General features: G+C 39.2%; 1 protein-coding gene and 1 non-coding gene across 2 annotated transcripts; both read right to left on the reverse strand.

Annotated features, from left to right (window-relative positions):
• Positions 1-552: 552 nt before the first annotated feature.
• LOC130953201 (small nucleolar RNA R71) lies at positions 553-660 on the reverse strand. Its single transcript, XR_009075373.1, has one exon. It is a non-coding gene; the product is annotated as a small nucleolar RNA R71 (small nucleolar RNA).
• A 7,340-nt stretch (positions 661-8,000) lies between these two features.
• Positions 8,001-18,301, reverse strand: LOC130949725 (uncharacterized). The gene is made up of 4 exons (XM_057878371.1): positions 17,570-18,301; positions 17,204-17,449; positions 8,277-8,408; positions 8,001-8,222 (listed from the first exon to the last, which is right to left on the reverse strand). The coding sequence occupies exons 1-4, from the start codon at positions 18,299-18,301 to the stop codon at positions 8,001-8,003; spliced, it is 1,332 nt and encodes a 443-aa protein (XP_057734354.1).
• Positions 18,302-20,288: the final 1,987 nt, after the last annotated feature.

Raw genomic sequence — 20,288 nt, forward strand, 5'->3', positions numbered from 1 at the left:
CTCTTTCATATGAGCAGGAGCAAAGACAAAGGCATTCTTGTTGAAGCTAACCCTGAACCTGAAAGGACCTTGAAGCGAAAGCTAAGAGAAGCAGAGGCACAACTCTCTGGAGAGGACCTAACAGAAATCTTCAAAGAAGAAGAACCCATGGCAGCCGAAAACAACACCAATGCCAACAATGCAAGGAAGGTGCTGGGTGACTTTACTGCACCCACTCCCGACTTCTATGGGAGAAGCATCTCTATCCCTGCCATTGGAGCAAACAACTTTGAGCTTAAGCCTCAATTAGTTTCTCTAATGCAACAGAATTGCAAGTTCCATGGACTTCTATTGGAAGATCCTCATCAGTTTTTAGCTGAATTCTTGCAAATCTGTGACACTGTAAAGACTAATGGGGTTGACTCTGAGGTCTACAGACTTATGCTATTCCCTTTTGCTGTAAGAGACAGGGCTAGGATATGGTTGGACTCACAACCTAAAGAAAGCCTGAACTCTTGGGAAAAGCTAGTCAATGCCTTCTTGGCAAAGTTCTTTCCACCTCAAAAATTGAGTAAGCTTAGAGTAGAAGTCCAAACCTTCAGACAGAAGGAAGGAGAATCCCTCTATGAAGCTTGGGAAAGATACAAACAATTGATCAGAAAGTGTCCTTCTGACATGCTTTCTGAGTGGAGCATCATAGGTATTTTCTATGATGGTCTGTCTGAACTGTCCAAGATGTCATTGGATAGCTCTGCTGGAGAATCTCTTTATCTGAAGAAGACGCCTACAGAAGCTCAAGAGCTAATTGAAATGGTTGCAAATAACCAATTCATGTACACTTCTGAAAGGAATCATGTGAACAATGGGACAAATCAGAAGAAAGGAGTTCTTGAGATTGATACTCTGAATGCCATGTTGGCTCAGAACAAGATATTGACTCAGCAAGTCAATCTGATTTCTCAAAGTCTATCTGGAATGCAAAATGCACCAGGCAGTACTAAGGATGCTTCATCTGAAGAAGAAGCTTATGATCCTCAGAACCCTTCAATGGAAGAGGTGAATTACATGGGAGAACCCTATAGAAACACCTATAATTCTTCATGGAGAAATCATCCAAATTTCTCATGGAAGGATCAACAGAGACCTCAACAAGGTTTCAACAATAATAATGGTGGAAGAAGCAGGTTTAGCAATGGCAAGCCTTTTCCATCATCTTCTCAGCAACAGACAGAGAATTCTAAGCAGAGCCATTCTGACTTAGCAACCATGGTCTCTGATCTGATCAAAACCACTCAAAGTTTCATGACTGAAATAAGGTCCTCCATTAGAAATTTGGAGGCACAAGTGGGACAGCTGAGCAAGAAAATTACTGAACTCCCTCCTAGTACTCTTCCAAGCAATACAGAAGAAAATCCAAAAAGAGAGTGCAAGGCCATCAACATGGCCGAATTTGGAGAGGAAGGAGAGGCAGTGAACGCCACTGAGGAAGACCTCAATGGACGTCCACTGGCCTCCAATGAGTTCCTTAATGAGGAACCATGGGAATCTGAGGCTCACACTGAGACCATAGAGATTCCAATAGACTTACTTCTGCCATTCATGAGCTTTGATGAGTATTCTTCCTCTGAAGAGGATGAGTATGTCACTGAAGAGCAGGTTGCTAAATATCTTGGAGCAATCATGAAGCTAAATGACAAGTTATTTGGTAATGAGACTTGGGAGAACAAACCTCCTTTGCTCACCAAAGAACTGGAAGACTTGTCTAGGCAAAGATTACCTCAAAAGAGACAAGATCCTGGGAAATTCTCAATACCTTGCGCCATAGGCACCATGACCTTTAAGAAGGCTCTGTGTGACTTAGGGTCAAGTGTAAACCTCATGCCTCTCTCTGTAATGGAGAAGCTAGGGATCTTTGAGGTACAAGCTGCAAGAATCTCACTAGAGATGGCAGACAACTCAAGAAAACAAGCTTATGGGCTAGTAGAGGATGTTCTGGTGAGAATTAAAGACCATTACATCCCTGCTGATTTCATAGTCCTAAAGACTGGGAAGTGCATGGATGAATCCATCATCCTTGGCAGACCCTTCCTAGCCACAGCAAAGGCTATGATTGATGTTGACAGAGGAGAATTGATCATTCAAGAGAATGAAGAATCCTTTGTGTTTAAGGCTCAAGGATATCCCTCTGTCACCATGGAGAGGAAGCATGAAGAGCTTCTCTCAAAACAGAGTCAAATAGAGCCCTCACAGTCAAACTCTAAGTTTGGTGTTGGGAGGCCACAACCAACTTCTAAGTTTGGTGTTGAACCCCCACATTCAAACTCTAAGTTTGGTGTTGGAAGGTTCCAACATTGCTCTGAGTATCTGTGAGGCTCCATGAGAGCCCACTATGAAGCTACTGACATTAAAGAAGCGCTTGTTGGGAGGCAACCCAATGTTATATTTTATCTATTTTCCATTGTTATTTTATGTTTTCTGTAGGTTGATGATCATGAGAAGATAGAAAAAAAAAATTGAAACAGCAAAAACAGAATAAAAAACAGCACACCCTGGAGGAGAACTTGCTGGTGTTTAAACACCAGTGAAGCTAGCAAATGGGCGTTTAACGCCCAGTCTGGCACCATTCTGGGAGTTTAACGCCAGAAAGGGGCACCAGGTTGGCGTTAAACGCCAGGAAAGGGCAAGAAGCTGGCGTTAAACGCCAGAAATGGGCACCAGCCCGGCGTTTAACGCCAGAATTGGCACATAGAGCAATTTTGCTCGCCATTTGGTGCAGGGATGACTTTTCCTTGACACCTCAGGATCTGTGGACCCCACAGGATCCCCACCTACCCCACCACTCTCTCTTTTCTTCACTCATTCACCAATCACCTCAACACCTCTTCCCTAAAAACCCCTCACCTATCAAATCCCATCTTTCTCCTCACCACTCACATCCATCCTTCATAAAACCTCACCTACCTCACCATTCAAATTTAAACCACTTTCCCTCCCAAACCCACCCTCCCATAGCCGAACCCTACCCCTCTCTTCACCCTATATAAACCCATCTTCAATCCTTCATTTTCACACAACCTAAACACCACTTCTTCCCCTTTGGCCAAATCACAAAGCCATCTCCATCTCCTCTATTTCTTCTTCTTCTACTCTCTTCTTTCTTCTTTTGCTCGAGGACGAGCAAACCTTTTAAGTTTGGTGTGGTAAAAGCATTGCTTTTTGTATTTCCATAACCATTTATGACATTCAAGGCCGGAGAAACCTCTAGAAAGAGGAAAGGGAAGGCAAAAGCTTTCACCTCTGAGTCATGGGAGATGGAGAGATTCATCTCAAGGGTGCATCAAGACCACTTCTATGAAGTTGTGGCCTTGAAGAAGGTGATCCTCGAGGTCCCTTTTAAACTCAAAAAGAGTGAATATCCAGAGATCCGACATGAGATTCGAAGAAGAGGTTGGGAAGTTCTTACCAACCCCATTCAACAAGTCGGAATCTTAATGGTTCAAGAGTTCTATGCGAATGCATGGATCACCAAGAACCATGATCAAAGTATGAACCCGGACCAAAGAATTGGCTTACAATGGTTCGGGGGAAATACTTAGATTTTAGTCCGAAAAATGTAAGGTTGGCATTCAACTTGCCCATGATGCAAGGAGATGAACACCCTTACACTAGAAGGGTCAACTTTGATCAAAGGTTGGACCAAGTCCTCATGGATATCTGTGTGGAAGGAGCTCAAAGCAAACAAGAGATCCCACTCATCATGAAATCCTGAGATACCTCAAGGGATGCACTTTCCTCCACAAAACTATTGGGAGCAAATCAACACCTCCCTAGGAGAATTGAGTTCCAATATGGGACAACTAAGGGTGGAGCACCAAGAACATTCCATCCTCCTCCATGAAATCAGAGAAGATCAAAGAATCATGAGAGAGGAGCAACAAAGGCAAGGAAAAGATATTGAGGAGCTCAAGCACTCCATAAGACCTTCAGGAGGAAGAACAAGCCGCCGTCACTAAGGTGGACCCGTTCTTTAATCTCCTTGTTCTTCATTTTCCTGTTTTTCGAATTTTAATGCCTATGTTTATCTATGTTTGTGTCTTATGATCATTAGTGTCTTAGTGTCTATGCCTTAAAGTTATGAATGTCCTATGAATCCATCACCTTTCTTAAATGAAAAATGTTCTTAATTGAAAAAGAGAAGAATTGCATGAATTTTGAATTTTATAACAGATTAATTATTTTGATGTGGTGGCAATACTTTTGTTTTCTGAATGTATGCTTAAATAGTGCATATGTCTTTTGAGTTTGTGGTTCATGAATGTTGGCTCTTGAAAGAATGATGAAAAAGGAGACATGTTACTGAGGATCTGAAAAATCATAAAAATGATTCTTGAAGCAAGAAAAAAGCAGTGAATACAAAAAAAAAGAAGCGAAAAAAAAATGAAAAAAGAAAAGGGAGAAAGAGAAAAAGAACGGAAAAGAAGGAAATAAAGTTGTGATCCAAGGCAAAAAGAGCGTGCTTAAGAACCCTGGACACCTCTAATTGGGGACTCTAGCAAAGCTGAGTCACAATCTGAAAAGGTTCACCCAATTATGTGTCTGTGGCATGTATGTATCCGGTGGTAATACTGGAAGACAGAGTGCTTTAGGCCACGGCCAAGACTCATAAAGTAGCTGTGTTCAAGAATCATCATACTTAACTAGGAGAATCAATAACACTATCTGGATTCTGAGTTCCTAAAGAAGCCAATCATTCTGAATTTCAAAGGATAAAGTGAGATGCCAAAACTGTTCAGAGGCAAAAAGCTAAAAGCCCCGCTCATCTAGTTAATACTGATCTTCATAGATGTTTTTGGAATTCATTGCATATTCTCATCTTTTTATCTTGTTTGATTTTCAATTACTTGGGGACAAGCAACAATTTAAGTTTGGTGTTGTGATGAGCGAATAATTTGTACGCTTTTTGGCATTGTTTTTAGTATGTTTCTAGTAGGATTTAGTTAGTTTTTAGTATATTTTTATTCGTTTTTAGTTAAAATTCACTTTTCTGGACTTTACTATGAGTTTGTGTGTTTTTCTGTGATTTCGGGTATTTTCTGGCTGAAATTGAGGGACTTGAGCAAAAAAATCTGATTCAGAGACTGAAAAGGACTGCAGATGCTGTTGGATTCTGACCTCCCTGTACTCAAAATGGATTTTCTGGAGCTACAGAAACCCAATTGGCGCGTTCTCAATGGCGTTGGAAAGTAGACATCCTGGGCTTTCTATAAATGTATAATAGTCTATACTTTGCCCGAGATTTGATGGCCCAAACCGGCATTCCAAATCAGCTCAAGAATGCCCGGCGTTAAACGCCGGAACTGGCACAAGAATGGGAGTTAAACGCCCAAACTGGCACAAAAGCTGGCGTTTAACTCCAAGAAGAGTCTCTACACGAAAATGCTTCAATGCTCAGCCCAAGCACACACCAAGTGGACCCGGAAGTGGATTTTTCTGTCATTTACTCATTTCTGTAAACCTTAGGCTACTAGTTCTTTATCAATAAGACCTTTTTGCTATTGTATTTTCATCCTTTGGATCTTAGATCATCTTTAGATCTTTGAATCTTTGGATCCTTGATCATTTTGAGTCTTTTGTTCATGTATCGGGAGGCTGGCCATTCGGCCATGCCTAGACCTTGTTCTTATGTATTTTCAACGGTGGAGTTTCTACACACCATAGATTAAGGTGTGGATCTCTGCTGTACCTCGAGTATTAATGCAATTACTATTGTTCTTCTATTCAATTCAGCTTGTTCTTATTCCAAGATATTCATTCGCACTCAAGAACTTGATGAATGTGATGATTATGTGACGCTCATCATCATTCTCACTTATGAACGTGTGCCTGACAACCACCTCGGTTTTACAAGCAAACAAGGCTTGAATGTTTATCTCTTGGAGCCCTTAATCGGAATCTTCGTGGTATAAGCTAGAATTGATGGCGGCATTCAAGAAAATCCAGAAGGTCTAAACCTTGTCTGTGGTATTCTGAGTAGGATTCAATGATTGAATGACTGTGACGAGCTTCAAACTCTTGAAGGTTGGGCGTTAGTGACAGACGCAAAAGAATCAATGGATTCTACTCCAACCTGATTGAGAACCGACAGATGATTAGCCGTGTCGTGACAGGGTGTGTTGAACATTTTCACTGAGAGGACGGGACTGTAGCCACTGACAACGGTGATACCCAACATACAGCTTGCCGGATGAAGACAGTAGGAAAGCAGAGAGACGGAAGGGACAAAGCATCTCCATTCGCTTATCTGAAATTCTCACCAATGAATTACATAAGTATCTCTATCTTTATGCTTTATTCATATATCATCCATAACCATTTGAATCTGCCTGACTAAGATTTACAAGGTGACCATAGCTTGCTTCATACCAACAATCTCCGTGGGATCGACCCTTACTCGCGTAAGGTTTATTACTTGGACGACCCAGTGCACTTGCTGGTTAATTGTGCGAAGTTGTGTTTATACCATGGTATTGAGCACCAAGTTTTTGGATTCATTACCGGGGATTATTTGAGTTTTGAAAAGTAGTGATCACAATTTCGTGCACCAACGAACCTGGGGAGTAGGGATCATCCTCCTTGGCCCAGGTGAACTCGGCACGGACGGCTTCCTCTCAGCCGCCTTGACCAATATGTTTTGAGCAGCGGCAGCCTTCCTTGCCTTTCTAAATGCCCTCATGGAGTCATTATTTTTAGACATCTCTGAAAAACAGAATCAACCACAGAAATGGATTACAAATACGAAATAAGAGGAAGCAAAGGTAAAAACAAGGTAAAAAACAAGTCAGCTAGTACCCAACACAGTTCTTACCAGGGACGGGTCCCCCAAAAATCTTTTGGTATCAAGATGGGGAGGTTCCCTCCATATATCTTCAAGAACAATTACAAAAGCCCGCTCAACCTCGTCGAGCATCTCCCATGTATAACGAGACACTGTCACATTCTTCTGCCACTCCAAAGGAAAAGCAGGCTCATCGTTCTCGTCAAGAAAAAAGGGGCGAGCTCCCTCGACAGCTCGAACCTTAAAGAAATAGTTCTTAAAATCCTTAAAGAACTTATCATACATAGCAAAAACTTTATGTCCCTGGGTGGATCTAAAAGAAACCCAAGAGGCTTTCTTTTTGGAAGAAGCCTCGGGCTTGGCCGAAACGAAGAGATAAAGAAAGAGAGTCTGAGAAGGTTTGATGCCTAACTATTGACAAAGCAACTAAAAGATCTTGATAAAGCCCCATGAATTTGGATGGAGCTGGGATGGGGCAACGTTACACGACCACAACAAGTCGGTTTCAAAGGCAGTAAAGGAAAAAGTAATGTTCAACTGGCTGAAGAAATTAACATAGGCATAGAAGAAGGGATGCTCCCCCTCGACCGAGGTTGGAAAACAAACCCTCTCATCAGAATCAGGCGCTATAAGCTCATAATCCCTCTCATGGGCATCATTACCATAAATCCTACGATGTTTTCTCAGCTCTGCACACAACTCAGCGTTCACCACAGAAACATAAATTAAAACAAGGGAGTCCAACCAATCGGACATCTCCTCAGGTGTAACGACCCAACTTCCAGTATGCCATGGTCATACAAGAAGCTAAGTGTTACTAACTTATTCTTCTTAATTATTAAATAATATTTAATATATGAGCCTATTCTTTGTTAGAACGATGCCAATTTTACGAGTAATTTTTTTTATTCGTTGCGGAGAATAGATAAAATAATCAAGCATACATTAAGAGTAAAAGGAAAGTAGCATAAAGAAACATAGAAATATAACTGATAATATACATCATATACACGACACTCCTAGGGCCTGGCCAATACAAAAAGCCGCTAAACTCGCGCCCAGGCTAGCCTAACCACTATATAGCTCCTAGCTCTCGGGTGTACTGACACAAGTGAGAGACTAACTAATAGATAATGTCAGACTAGAGTGTCATCAAAAGAATGCCCCTACTGTTGTCAGACTATATCTACACATGGCCATTCGGAGAATCGCCGTGAGGCTCGTCCATCTCCTCATCCTGCTCTATCTGTATCTTAGGATCCTCCTCTTCCTCATCGTCCGCAGCTACAGCTAAACCCTCAAATCCACCAGAAACACTGCTGTCACTATGTACAAAACCATTCGCGAGCACGGGTCTATTCGCGTATATAGGGGCTACCCCACCGTCTGGTAGTGCCGTCTCATCGGGCTATGGAAAAGCTGGGATCGGCTCAGGGGGAAAGTCCCACTCTGGTGGTATCACCGGTACGTAGTCACCAGCTAACCTGGGCTCATCAAGAATGATAGGCTCAGGTTCCACCTCATTCAAAGGTTGAGCAAGTATAGGGTGCTCAGGATCATCAGGAAAAGGATGTACAGGTGCGTAAGAATGTAACTAGGATAAGGGAAAGTCGTAAGGAGCATCGGGGTCAAAATGCAGGCTAGACAGAGGAAGTAACTGTGATGTATCGGATCCTCGCAGACATATGAGTCCTCAAACTCATAGAATATCACGCCCGTCTCCATCTGAGGGGGAAGAATGGAGAGAAGGGGTAAGAACTGGGGAGTTCTTAGTAGGGTCGGGGTTGTTAATTACATTCATTTATTCGATTCTGATTAGCAGATGGATATTAGAATATAGTAAAGTAGTAAATAGTAGTTATAAATAGATAGAAAAATAGAAAACAAAACACAAGGAAATAAAGCATAGACATAGCACTCAAGCAGACAAACATAAAGAAATAGTTCACACACATGAAGGAAAACAACAGAGAATGATGCGCAGACAAGAATGATACATGTCTAGCCCTAGTACAGGCCATGAGCTCATGTGTCGGTTAGCACCTGCATTCCCGACATTTATCCGGTCACGAGTTCACGATTTCCCGGATATGATTTTCCGTTCAAACAAATGCGCATTGATGAATGAGTTTTTAGCCGGTATAGAAATTATCAAGTAACCAATCGTAGTATAGTCTAAACCGACGCAAAATCCATTATTAAAGTAATTCTACAATCTATAATCGAGAGTATTAATCTCCCGAGTCGTTCTTCCCTAGGAATGCTACAATGATGCATGCTATTGGTTAAGTGGTCTTTTGTGGCTTGAAGAGTGTGGCATAAAAGTGCTAATAAAAGGAAACAACAATCAATCAATATTAAGAGCCTTGGCCAAGGTTGAACATTGGAAGTTCCATCACTATAGCTTCCTTCAATTGTGATAACAAAGGAGTGTTGCTTCACTTAGTTAACCCCTAATCATAGAGGAAAGTCAAGTAAAAGTAACTAACTTGAGTCACAAGTCCTAGTCTTACGCTAGGGAAGTCTAGCTTTAGTGCACTCTAAGTCAATTAGCAATTCTCAATTCTTAATAAAAAATTGGCATCCATTATTCAAGTGTCTCCAATGACTCAACCACTAGGCCAAGTGAGGGGATGCTACTCCATATCTAAATTTGGCATTTTCTCAAACATTTGGAGAGCAAGAATAAAAGACATAGTAAAATTGAGAAGAGATTTAGAATCAAAGTAATTCAAAACAAGAGATTAACAAAAATCAACAATGAACAACAATGAAAATGAGATCTTCAATGAATTAATAGAATCCAAAACAACAAAGTTAAATCTAAGATCTATAAGAATTGAACAATTACAAACACTAATTGAGATTAGAGAAGAGGATCTACAACATGAACAAAGTAAATTGAGAGTTGCAATAGATCTCACCAAGGAATGGTTGAGAATTGAGAAAATGAAGATGAATCCTAGAGAGAGGTTGGAGTCTCTCTCTCTAACAATGTAACTAACTAAAAATATCTAAAAAATGTAAAATGAATCTATGGATGTGAATGTGTGTCAATCCCATTCAATCCTTGGTTCCTATATGCAGTTTGGCGCTAAAGTTGGTTGCTGAAACCCTCCAAAATCGCCAGGCACATGTTGCAATAACAGAATCACGTGCGGACTACGACGCGTGCGTGCACGGTACACGTGCGTGTCCCTGGCTGATTCCGCAATGTGCGCGCGAGCACCTTGTGCGCGTGCGCGTGCTTGGCCGAGATCAATTCTTTGGCTTTTTGTGCTTCTCTCCACTTGCATGCTTCCTTCCTTGTGCCTTTGATCCATGCCTAGCCTATTTCAACCTGAGATTACTAGCAAACACATCAAGGCATCTTATGGAATCAAGGATGAATTAAAATTATCAAACTAAAGGCTTAAAAAGCATGTTTTTACACTTAAGCACAAATACGGGAGAGATAACAAAACCATGCTAATTCATAGGCTAAATGCGAGAAAAGGTCATCAAAATACTCTAAATTCAATACAAGATAAAACCTAAAAATGGGGTTTATCACGCATATAATTATTAGCAGCTCTATTGAGACAGCCTCTGATTTCTACTTGCAGGAAATATGCTATTGGGAACGAAAAATTGCTGTAGGTATCTTAGTTTCCCTACAGAAGCTCTTGGGTTGCTTTAAGCAACAGATAAATAAACATTATCTCTTGGGTTGCATTAGGCAACGAATAAGCAAACAATATCCCTTGGGTTGCCTTAAGCAACAATTAACTTTTCAATAAGTCCTCTGCTCATAATCTCTTTACTCTGCTCTGATTCCTCTGTTTAACATGTGTATTTAAAGCTTATGTAAATCTCGATATGAATAGTTAGCCTGTCCCAAGTATAGGTTCATTAAGCCTATACTAAAACAGTTTAACTTTTCATATTATACCTAACCCTAGTCGTAACTCAAGGACTAACTATGTTGCCCTAGTTCGTTCGCTAGTCTCTGTCTGTTTTTCTGTTGTTAAAACTTTACAAACTTCTTCTTTGTTTTTTTATATTTTCTTTAGCTTTTATCTTTCTTTTATCTTTGCCTCACTAATATGTTCTTACCACTTCCTATGTGTTTTATGAAGGTAATTATGAGATTCTGCGCTTAAAGCTGTCTTTCTAAAGCTTTTACAGAAAACTGTCTTTTTCGCATTATTTTATCATTTTTATTAAAATATTATTTTTAATTAAATATTATTATTTAATATTTTATTATTATTTATTATTTTATTATTAAATTTTCGAAAATTAGCCTTCCTTTACCTTTTTACCTTTAAAATTCACTTTTTACCCCGGTAACTTTTAATATTTCTACTTTAACCATCCTAACTTTCAGAAATTACCAAATAACCCCTTAAACACCAAAAATTTTACTTCCTTGCCCTTTTAAGGATCTAAAGCCTGTTCTTCATTGTTCTTCATCACACTCAAAGTGTTCTTCATGTTCTTCATAAATTCTTCAGTTCTTTCTCTATTTTTACCCGTTTTTCAGTCCTTTCAGCAACCAATTTTTACCATAATTCATAACAAATTAGCAGCCACTAAAACCCCATCTTTTCTACATGATTTTAACACAAATTGAACTTCAATTTAAGCCTAGGGTTTTGTTTTTCCAGCTGCCCCAAGAACATGAACTTTAAAGCTTGAATTTCATCAAATTTCATCAAAATTTTACCAAATTTTCACCAAGAATCAATCATATATGCAACCAATTTTTAGCACAGCCAAATCATACAACATTCACACAACTCAAACACAGATAATCAAGATTAATTTCGTGACACCCTACCTGATTTTGCTGCTCCTAATTCAGTTAGACTTTCAGGTGGTCCTTTAGCACTTTTTCCTCCTAAATCACATCAAGAACAACATTAAATCCAAAAACTCTCAACTAACCAAATCTCACTCAGCATGTTAGGAAGTGATTTATAACCTTATACTTTATGGAAAGTCACCTTTCTTGGCCCTCAAGTCAAGTTAAGCATGATTCTTAAGGAAGAACATCAAGAAAACACATGTTTGAGCATGTTTCCTTGAAACCGAATCAAAAGAGAGATGGTGCAGCCAATTCACCTTGATTCCAGCCTTAATAAGTCTTATGATCATTTGGAGAAAGAAGAGAGGATCATTTTGGTCGGATTGGAATTTTGATTTAAGATTTAGTTCAGCAGAAATCAAGCTTTGAAGATTTGGAACTAAGAACTTTTCTCTCTTTTTCTCTCTTGGAAATTTCGGCCACAAGGAGCAAATGAACCAGCCTTGGGGGTTTTGGGGGTGTAGGGTGATTTGTGATTGGTTGGCTTGGAGGTGGATTAAAATAATATTAAAATATCTCAGGTGTATAACTACTAAAACTAGGAGTATCGGAACACTCGTGAAAACATCTCTAAAATTATTTTCTGAGCTACTAGCATAAATGACACTAGTAACATATTTATTATGAGAATAAAACATGTATGATGAGGCCTTAGCATTGCTAAAGTCATCAGAGAGTGCTGGTGCTAAACTGCACTAGTAAATTGTGAACCTGGTTAAACCGATTTTCTATTTTTAACTAAAACTGACCAGGTAACCTTATAATATTATTCAAGCAGCTTCTAATACTAATATAATGATAATATTACCCTATTATCTCTCTTCTCTCATGAATCGAGACATAGTCAGTAACCTCTTTCTTTAAGCCCGGTCACCAGAACATTTGTTTCAAATCTTGATACATCTTTGTCACTCCACGATGCATGGAGAATCTACTTTGATAAGCTTCTACAAGAATCCTCCGTCGCAAATCTCCAGAGCTAGGCACACAAATCCTGTTCTTGTACCTCCAGAGACCGCTACGATCTTGTTTTACAGCTCCTGCTTCCTCTACTTTCATCCGTCTCAGCATCGTCATCATTTCTGAATCCTGTGTTTGTGCTTGCTGAATACTAATCTTAAAATCTGGTGTTATATGCAATTGGGCCAGACGGACTCCACTTGACGTTTCAGTCATAATCAATTTAAGGTCCTCAAATTCCGCAAGTAGCTTTTCTTCCTTTATAATCATCCAAGAGATACTCAAATTCTTCCTGCTTAAAGCATCTGCCACCACATTCACTTTCCCTGGGTGATAACTTAACTTGAAATCATAGTCTTTCAAAAATTCCATCCACCTTCACCGTCGCATATTAAGATCTTTCTGGTCAAAGATATACTTTAAACTTTTGTGGTCGGAGAAAACTTCTAGTTGAGCGCCATAAAATAGTGTCTCCAGATCTTCAGAGCAAACACTACTGTAGCCAACTCCAAGTCATGCGTTGGATAATTTCGTTCATGAGGTTGATGGTGTTTTTATGGAAAAATGAATTTCCAAACACACAAATCTAACCGGCAAGTGTACCGGGTCGCATCAAGTAGTAATAACTCACAAGAGTGAGGTCGATCCCACAGGGATTGATGGATCAAGCAACTTTAGTGGGCGATTAGTTTAGTCAAGCTAACATTGAAGTGAAATTGGATGAAATGTAGGCAACAGAAAGTAAATTGCAAGGAATTTAAAAGATGCAGAAAGTAAAATTGCAAGTAACTTAAAGAGCAAGAAAGTAAAAGAGCTGAAACTTAAATTGCAAGAAAAGTAAATTGCATCAAATGTAAATGGGGCTGGGGTGCTGGAAATTAAAGAGAGCAGTAGAACAGAACTCAAAACTCGTGTAGCAAGCTTAAATTGTAGGAAAGTAAATTGGGAGCAATGTAAACAGAGAAGCAAAATTGCAGTGAATCAGAATTTAGAGCAATTACAGAGGAATTAGAATTGTGCAGGAAATGTAAATAAGATTTGCAGCAAGCTTAATGTAAACTGAATTGAGGAACCAAACAGAAAGTAAAATGCAGCTCAATTGCAATAGCTAAAGGAAAGTTGAAGATCTCAGGGGTTAGATGAGACTAGAGAACAAGTCTAGATCTCACTCCCTTCCTTGATCCAACAGAAAACAAGTTTGCAGAAGAAAGAAGAATGAAAGTAGCAAATGAAAACTCAAATTCAATCCTCAATTTCTTAGAATTATGTAGAAAGTAAACAAAGAGAATTCTCAAAGTGAGAATGAAACAGAATTCCTCCAATCTCACTCCAGATTCAAGACAAAAAGAAAAACTAAGAGAGAGAGCTCTCTACTACTACTCCTAATGCTCCCTAGTGGAGCTAGCCTTTTTTAATGAGATGGAATTGATGCCTTTATATAGGCTTTACAAAGTGAAAATGAAAATAAAATTAAAACAAATTACAATTAAAATGAAAATCCTAATCTAATTGATCCATGTGCCTTTGAGTGATGATGTGGGATTTGCTTGCTTTGGATTTGAGGAAAAATGGGTTTGGTTGGCCTTGATTCAATTTGGAGAGGAATTGAATTTAAATGGATTTTTGGTTGAATTTTGGCCCTTGGATGACACTACCAGGAGGATGCTCTGCTGTTATGGAGAGCGGAGCATTGGTGCCTTTGGTGTGTCTTGTGCCTACAAAGCTCCTTGACTGTGCCAAATTGTGCGTGACATGCATCCCTGGGCCGTGTCAAGTTGTGCCTCATGCACCAAGGAATAATGCTCTGCTCTCCTTGTGAGTAACGCAATGGAGCTTCCAAGGGGAGGTCCCAAGTTCAAATCCTTGTGAAAGCATTTGGGGAAACAATTTTCCTTGAATTTTTATGAAGAGAGCACGACATTGCTCTCACCAAGAGAGCAGAGCAGAATAATGAGCGCTACTTTTCTTTGGAGTGAGGCTCCAGCTTCGAACCTTGGTGAAAGCATTGGCTGATTTTTTTGCTTATTTTTGGTCTTTAAAGATGCCTTTCACTCGTACCTCAATTGTACGCCAAATATGAATTGCTATATATCGTTGGAAACCTCTGAATGTCAGCTTTCCAACGCAACTAAAAGCACATCAATTGGACATCTGTAGCTCAAGTTATAGCCCTTTGAAGAAGACATGGTCATGCTGTGAGCGCCTATATTTTAACTTAGCGAAAATTTGCTTCCAACCTCACATTGTTTCATCACGATATTGCCCTGCTCTTGGCAAGAGCAGAGCAATGTGCGTGCTGGTTGCTTCCTTCTTTGATTTGGTCATGGGCCACGCTTTTAAAAGCATGGCCTAAGGCTCCAAAGTGTGCTCCAACTTCAAAGTGTGCCCCAAAGCTCTTTTTTCTCCTTTTTAGCTTATTTTGTGCTTCTTTGCTTCTTTTTCTTCTTATTTTCTACAAAATTTATAAAATTAAAAGATCAAGGAAATATTCCAATTAAGCACAAAAGAATGCAATATTTAAGTACTAATCATCAATTTATTGTATGAAAAAGCATAGAAAAACATGCATGGTGATATGTCATCACAACACCAAACTTAAACCTTGCTTGTCCCCAAGCAAGAAAAGAATCATGAAATAAAGATTGACAATCCAAGGTAAGAAGAATAGCAACTCAATGTTCATGGTAAGCTAGTTTTCTATGCATGCTTCAATCATAAAAGAAATGTAAATGATTGATGCTTCTATCTAGCTCATTTTATGAAATCTTTTTCTTATAATTCTTCCTTGAAACAAGCTTTTGATTTTTTTTTAGCTTCTCCTTTTGGATGCTTTACCCCATGAGTTAATAACAAAGCTACGACTTCTAAATGCTTTGTTTTCAAGTATTACCACTTGATACATAAGCACCACAATCATTTAATTAGAGGACTTCATTAAGATCATTTGTTTCTTTTCTTAACTCTCTAATCATTGATGCTCAGAGCCTTGAGCTTTGAGGGAGTGCTTTTGCACTTGAGCCTAGCCTTGACTTCTAAGTGTTTTGTTTTCAAGCATTTGGCTTGATACATAAACACCACAAGCACCTAACAAATAAATTGCCATTGGTACTCAGAGCCTTCAGCTTTCCCATTCTTTCCCTTTTTCTTTTCTTGCCCTTTTTTGCATTTACTTTTTTTTTCAAGGTTTTCATGATTTCAAAAGATTTCACAAAATGTTCTAGATGAAAACTTCAATTAAATAAAATCTAATGCAATTGAGCAACAATTAATCATACTAGCTTTCCAATACTTGTATGCACATGCTAAACTCTTCTTTAATTCCTTGTTTGTTTATGATCATGATGATTTACTGCTTTTGAACTCACAGAATTCAAGTTGGTAGTTATAATATCACAGCACCATGTTTCAATCAAAATTCAAGCTATGCTTAGTCATACCACACATGCATACAGAGAATATAAAGACAATCATGCAATTTAAAGTGCTGGAAATAAATGAGAGGAAAAGGAACTTTACAACCTTGCAATTCATCTTCTCTATTGTTGTCATTTTCCTCCCATTCTTCTCCTTCCCATACCAACTCAGAATGCTTGCTTATCCTTAAGCAACAGTTAGGACAATGGTGGTGGGGCTAAGATGGATCATGAATGTCTTATTTAATGAAATGTTAGTAGCACATGTGTTTTAAGCAAGCAAAATGAAAGATAACAATCAAGGCACAAGAGACAGAGAAATTTTGATTGTATAAATAAGAAGGTGTGCACAATACATTGCATAAAAGATAAGTGGCACACCAAACTTAGTGTGACACTTTCACTTGAAATTAATGGAAGTATCTAGTAAGCATTGGAACCAAATTTTGTTGCATAGCAACACCAAACTTAGAATGCAACCATATGTCAATTTATTTAAACTAAAACTAAACAAAAGAAACTGTTATTTGTTAAATACAATCATCAAATGAAGAGTCTGTCATGAATAAGGATGTCTTGGTGATGTATTAACAAAAACAGTTAATAAGCAAACTAAATGAAAGCATTTAAAAACATAAAAATGACTAAAGCAAGTAGAATGAGAAAGTGTCAAATTAAAAGAGAAAAATAAAACTGCAGAGGCATTATGATTATGCAGACAAGTAGTGTTGCTTGAATGATTTGCATAGAAAATAAGTGGCACACCAAACTTAGAATCTTGGTGTGTCACTTTCATTTTTGATTTGATGCAATCATCCAAAAAGATTGAAAATAATTTGTTGCAAGGCAACACCAAACTTAGAATGTGATCATATGCCAATTTATTGAAATTTAAACAAGGCAATAAGAAGGAATGTTACCTACTGTTTACCTATTCTTCACTTTCTTCCTCTTCTTCCAGTTTGTTAAGAGGAATGACTTCAAGGAAGGAGAAGTTTCAGTTATTGTCCCCTGTCTTGGTCTCCTTTCAGCAAGCTTTCTTTTGAAATTGGCTTGATTGAGCTTGCTTGCTTGATCAGGGGGAGGATTGTTTGCAGTTGACCTTTTCTTGAATGTTGTCCTTGATGTCTTGGTCACAATCCTCTTTTTGGTGCTTTTGTCAATTGCCTTCACTTCTATGAGAATATCGTCTATGAAAACTACTACGAACTGATCAAGGTACGCACGGAAAATACGATTCATGTAATCCATAAAAATCGCAGGAGCATTAGTTAGTCCAAACAACATAACCGTATACTCATAGTGACCATATCGAGATCTAAATGCAGTCTTTGGTATATCTGATTCTTTTACTCGAATCTGGTGATAGCCCGATCGCAAATCAATCTTCGAGAACACAGTTGCACCTTTCAACTGATCCATCAAATCATCTATCCATGAAAGTAGATACTTGTTCTTGATAGTGACTTTATTTAACTATCGGTAATCTACGCAAAGTCTCATTCCACCATCCTTCTTCTTTACTAGCAATACCGGAGCTCCCCAAGGTGATGCACTGGGACGAATAAATTTCATTCCAAGTAGCTCATCCAACTGCTTCTTTAACTCTGCAAGTTCCAATGGTGACATCCGGTACGGTGCTATGGAAATCAGTCCGGTTCCAGGTACTATTTCAATGCTGAATTCTATCTCTCGCTGAGGAGGAAACTCAGGTATGTCGTCCAGGAAAACATCGGGAAATTCCTTCACCACTCGGATTTGTTCTAAGCTTAATTCACTGTCATTCGAGCTAGCCGCTAATAGAACGTACCCCTCACTATCACTCCCGTCTAAGGTAACTCTTATAGAATTCAGATATAAAGTATGAGACAAAAATGGTTTAATATCTAAACCATTAGATAGAGTAACAACAGTTCTTTCATAGCAATCAAGGAAAACATGATACTTAGATAACCAATCTAATCCTAGAATAACTTCTAACCCATATAGAGGCAAACAGATTAGATCATGTATAAAAGTCATGTTCCTAATAGTGAATAGTACTTGCATGCACGCTAAACTGGTCAAAGCATTTTGGGATGTAGGGGTATGGACAATTAGATGAAAGTTCAACTCAGAGAAATCTAGTCTGAACTCACGAGCAACAATTAAAGAAATAAAGGAATGCGATGCACCCAAATTATACAGTACAGTTAGAAATTGATTTTTAACATAACACTGACCTTGGATCAAGGCGTCTGATTGCATAGCATCATCAGCAGTCATAGCAAACACTCGACCTTGTTGCTGGGTTCGCACTGGATTCCAAACAAACTTTTTTGGGTAGATCCTAGCTGTGTGCCAGATTCCTCACAAGTAAAATAAGCATTCGTTGCTTACAGTATCCAAATCTAACATAGCCATGGCCATGGAGATCATAACAGCTATGAGGATAGCTGTGCCTCGCATCGATCCGTCGTTCAGAGCTCGATTAAACTATGCCTATTTGCAGTCATTAAGGTCCTATCCGCACCAAACAATCAACATTAAGGTGATCAGTCTTAATATTTCAAGTAAGGCACGAACATTCCCAAAATGAGCACTCATAGACATTCATGCCAAATGTATCTTGAAGATACCCTAACAACATGAAACACACAAGCAGAGTATGCAATGAAGCACAGTCAGTCTACTCCCCAGGCTCTATTGGGAATGAACTGCTCTGATACCAAATTGTAATGACCCAACTCCCAGTATGCCATGGTCATACAAGAAGCTAAGTGTTACTAACTTATCATTCCTAATTATTAAATAATATTTAATATATAAGCCTGTTCCTTATTAGAACGATGCCAATTTTATGAGTAATTTTTTTTATTCGTTGCGGAGAAGAGATAAAATAATCAAGCATACATTGAGAGTAAAAGGAAAGTAGCATAAAGAAACATAGAAATATAACTGATAATATACATCATATACACGACACTCCTAGGGCCTGGCCCAAACAAAAAGCCACTAAACTGGCGCCCAGGCTAGCCTAACCACTATGTAGCTCCTAGCTCTCGGGTGTACTAAAACAAGTGAGAGACTAACTAACAGATAATGTCAGACTAGAGTGTCATCAAAAGAATGCCCCTTCTGTTGTCAGACTATATCTACACGTGGCCATTCGGAGAATCGCCGTGAGGCTTGTCCATCTCCTCATCATGCTCTATCTCTATCTTAAGATCCTCCTCCTCCTCAACGTCCGCAGCTACAGCTAAACCCTCAGATCCACCAGAAACACTGCTGTCACTATGTACAAAATAATTCGCGAGCACAGGTCCGTTCGCGTATATAGGGGCTACCCCACCGTCTGGTAGTGCCGACTCATTGGGCTGTGGAAAAGCAGGGATCGGCTCAAGGGGAAAGTCCCACTCTGGTGGTATCACCGGTATGTAGTCACCAGCTAACTCGGGCTTATCAGGAATGATAGGCTCAAGTTCCACCTCATTCAAAGGTTAAGCTGGTATAGGGTGCTCATGATCATCAGGAAAAGGATGTACAGGTGCGTCAGGATGTAACCAGGATAAGAGAAAGTCGCAAGGAGCATCGGGGTCAAAATGCGGGCTAGATAGAGGATGTTGAAAAGCTCGATTAGGTAACGCGTATCGTCTAATACGAGGCTCCAATCCCATGATGAAGTAACTGTGATGTATCGGATCCTCGCAGACATAGGGGTCCTCAAACTCATAGAATATCACGCCCGTCTCCATATGAGGGGGAAGAAGGGAGAGAAGGGGTAAGAACTGGGGAGTTCTTAGTAGGGTCGGAGTTGTTAGTTACATTCATTTATTCAATTCCGATTAGCAGATGGATATTAGAATACAGTAAAGTAGTAGAAAAACAGAAAACAAAACACAAACAAAAGAACACAAGTAAATAAAGCATAGACATAACACTCAAGCAGACAAACATAAAGAAATAGTTCACGCACAAGAAGGAAAACAACAGAGAATGATGCGCAGACAAGAATGATGCATGTCTAGCCCTAGTACAGGCCATGAGCTCATGTGTTGGTTAGCACCTGCATTCCCGACATTTATCCGGTCACGAGTTCACGATTTCCCGGATACGATTATCCGTTCAAATAAATGCGCATATAATTATTAGCAGCTCTATTAAGACAGCCTCTCCTTTCTACTCGTAGGAAATATACTCTTGGGAACGGAAAATTGTTGTAGGTATCTTAGTTTCCCTACAGAAGCTCTTGGGTTGCTTTAAGCAACAGATA

Source organism: Arachis stenosperma, chromosome 9, assembly GCF_014773155.1.
Source record: "Arachis stenosperma cultivar V10309 chromosome 9, arast.V10309.gnm1.PFL2, whole genome shotgun sequence".
In the NCBI taxonomy this organism is placed as follows: domain Eukaryota; kingdom Viridiplantae; phylum Streptophyta; class Magnoliopsida; order Fabales; family Fabaceae; genus Arachis; species Arachis stenosperma.

Coding starts and splice junctions, on each gene's coding strand:
- LOC130949725 (XM_057878371.1), bottom strand. CDS start 18,301: ATGACTGCTGATGATGCTATGCAATCAGACGCCTTGATCCAAGGTCAG. Junction 17,450..17,569: donor CATCACCTTGGGGAGCTCCG/GTATTGCTAGTA, acceptor TTGATGGATCAG/TTGAAAGGTGCAACTGTGTT. Junction 8,223..8,276: donor TAGCTGGTGACTACGTACCG/GTGATACCACCA, acceptor GCTTTTCCATAG/CCCGATGAGACGGCACTACC.